Raw genomic sequence first — 1,418 nt, 5'->3', positions numbered from 1 at the left:
TCTGTCGGAGGAGCCTGGGGCCTCAGTTTGAGTCTGTAGCTGATGACATGATGATAAAGCCTTGAAACTTGAATCTTACCCCAGCGTGGTCATGGTGACGATGGTGTACCAGAAGGCGGCGGGGATGCTCGTGAACTTGCTGGCGCTCGATCCCTTCTCGGCGTAGAACATGATGGTGGCGAAGATGATGATGGCCATGGTGAGCGAGAACAGCAGGAAGCCCAGCTCCGAGGCGCAGCTCTTCAGCGTGTAGCCGAGGATCCGCAGCCCGGCCGAGTGCCGTGAGAACTTGAAGATCCGAAACACCCGGAAGACTCTGAGCGTGACGAAGGCGCCGCTCACGTCCTCGTTGTCCGTCATCACGAGTCCGATGTAGTACGGCATGATGGCCACCACGTCTATAACGCTCATCACGCTCTTCACGAAGTTGTAGCGGCTCGGAGCCACCAGGAGGCGCAGCAGATATTCCATCGTGAAGATCAAGACGCACGCCGTGTCCAAACAGAAGAAGGCCAGCGCGTAACGCTCGCCACACGACACATCCTTCAGGCGACTGTGCGCACTGGCACAAGGCACCGTCTCCGCCACGTTGGCCATTACCGACACGGCGATGAAGAACCCGGTGACGTAGTAGAAGACGAGCGCCATGGTGGACGTGTGCGGGTTCTCGAAGGCTCGCCACAGCTTCTCGCGGTAGTTCAAGTCCATCGCCAGCAGGTCCTTCCCGCTCTCCATCTCCTCGTCGTCCGCGATGCGCTCCTGGTTCTCCCTCCGCCGGTCCTTGTACTCCTCGTAGCAACAGTCCCCGATGATCTCCGGGATGATGCCAAAGAAGGCCAGCTCCTCGTCGTACGCCGCGATGCACTCCTGCCGCGGGTAGTGCAGCTTCCCGGTGCGGTAGAAGTTCAGGATGTGGCGGAAGATGTCCGGGTCGCGGTCGAAGAAGTACTCCCCGGTGTCCTGGTAGAAGAAGAACTCTCGCTCCGTGGAGCCCAGCAGGGTGTCCGGGTATCGCTCCAGCGTGTCGCGCCATGTCTGGAACTTGGCGCCGCTCACGTTCAGCATGATGAGACCGTTCTGCACGCGCCGCTGGTCCCGAGGCGGCAGCGGCATGGAGGCGCTCGCCACCGGCATCCACCCGATGGCCGCCGCGCGGGCGAAGGGCATCCAGGCCGACACTGCACCCGCCATAATGAGTCTATAGGGGGGGGTCAGGTAGCAGGGGGGGGGGGTCAGGTGGTAGGGGAGTCAGGTAGCAGGGGGGGGGGTCAGGTGGCAGGGGGGGGTCAGTTGGCAGGGGGGGGTCAGGTAGCAGGGTGGGATCAGGTAGCAGGGGGGGGTCAGGTAGCGGCAGAAGAGCGGATAGCTAGCATCCGGCAACTTCTATTCTATTTGTATTTACAGCTAAAGAAGAATTT

The 1,418-nt window shown here is 61.1% G+C and overlaps 1 protein-coding gene across 1 annotated transcript in view; it reads right to left on the bottom strand.

The window, feature by feature from the left end:
- The window catches only part of kcnd2 (potassium voltage-gated channel, Shal-related subfamily, member 2), a gene marked incomplete at its 5' end in the record, with an annotated part of 32,399 nt that extends 31,208 nt beyond the window's left edge, over positions 1 to 1,191 (bottom strand). Inside the window, one exon of the mRNA XM_079653710.1 lies at positions 80 to 1,191. Coding sequence (XP_079509836.1) covers positions 80 to 1,191 — 1,112 coding nt within the window. The remainder of the gene's footprint in view (positions 1 to 79) is intronic.
- Positions 1,192 to 1,418: the final 227 nt, after the last annotated feature.

The sequence above is a fragment of the Notothenia rossii genome (assembly GCF_949606895.1).
Source record: "Notothenia rossii genome assembly, chromosome: 10".
Lineage (NCBI taxonomy): Eukaryota > Metazoa > Chordata > Actinopteri > Perciformes > Nototheniidae > Notothenia > Notothenia rossii.
The sequence above is the reverse complement of the archived record's forward strand: the minus strand, read 5'-3'. Positions and strand labels throughout refer to the sequence as shown.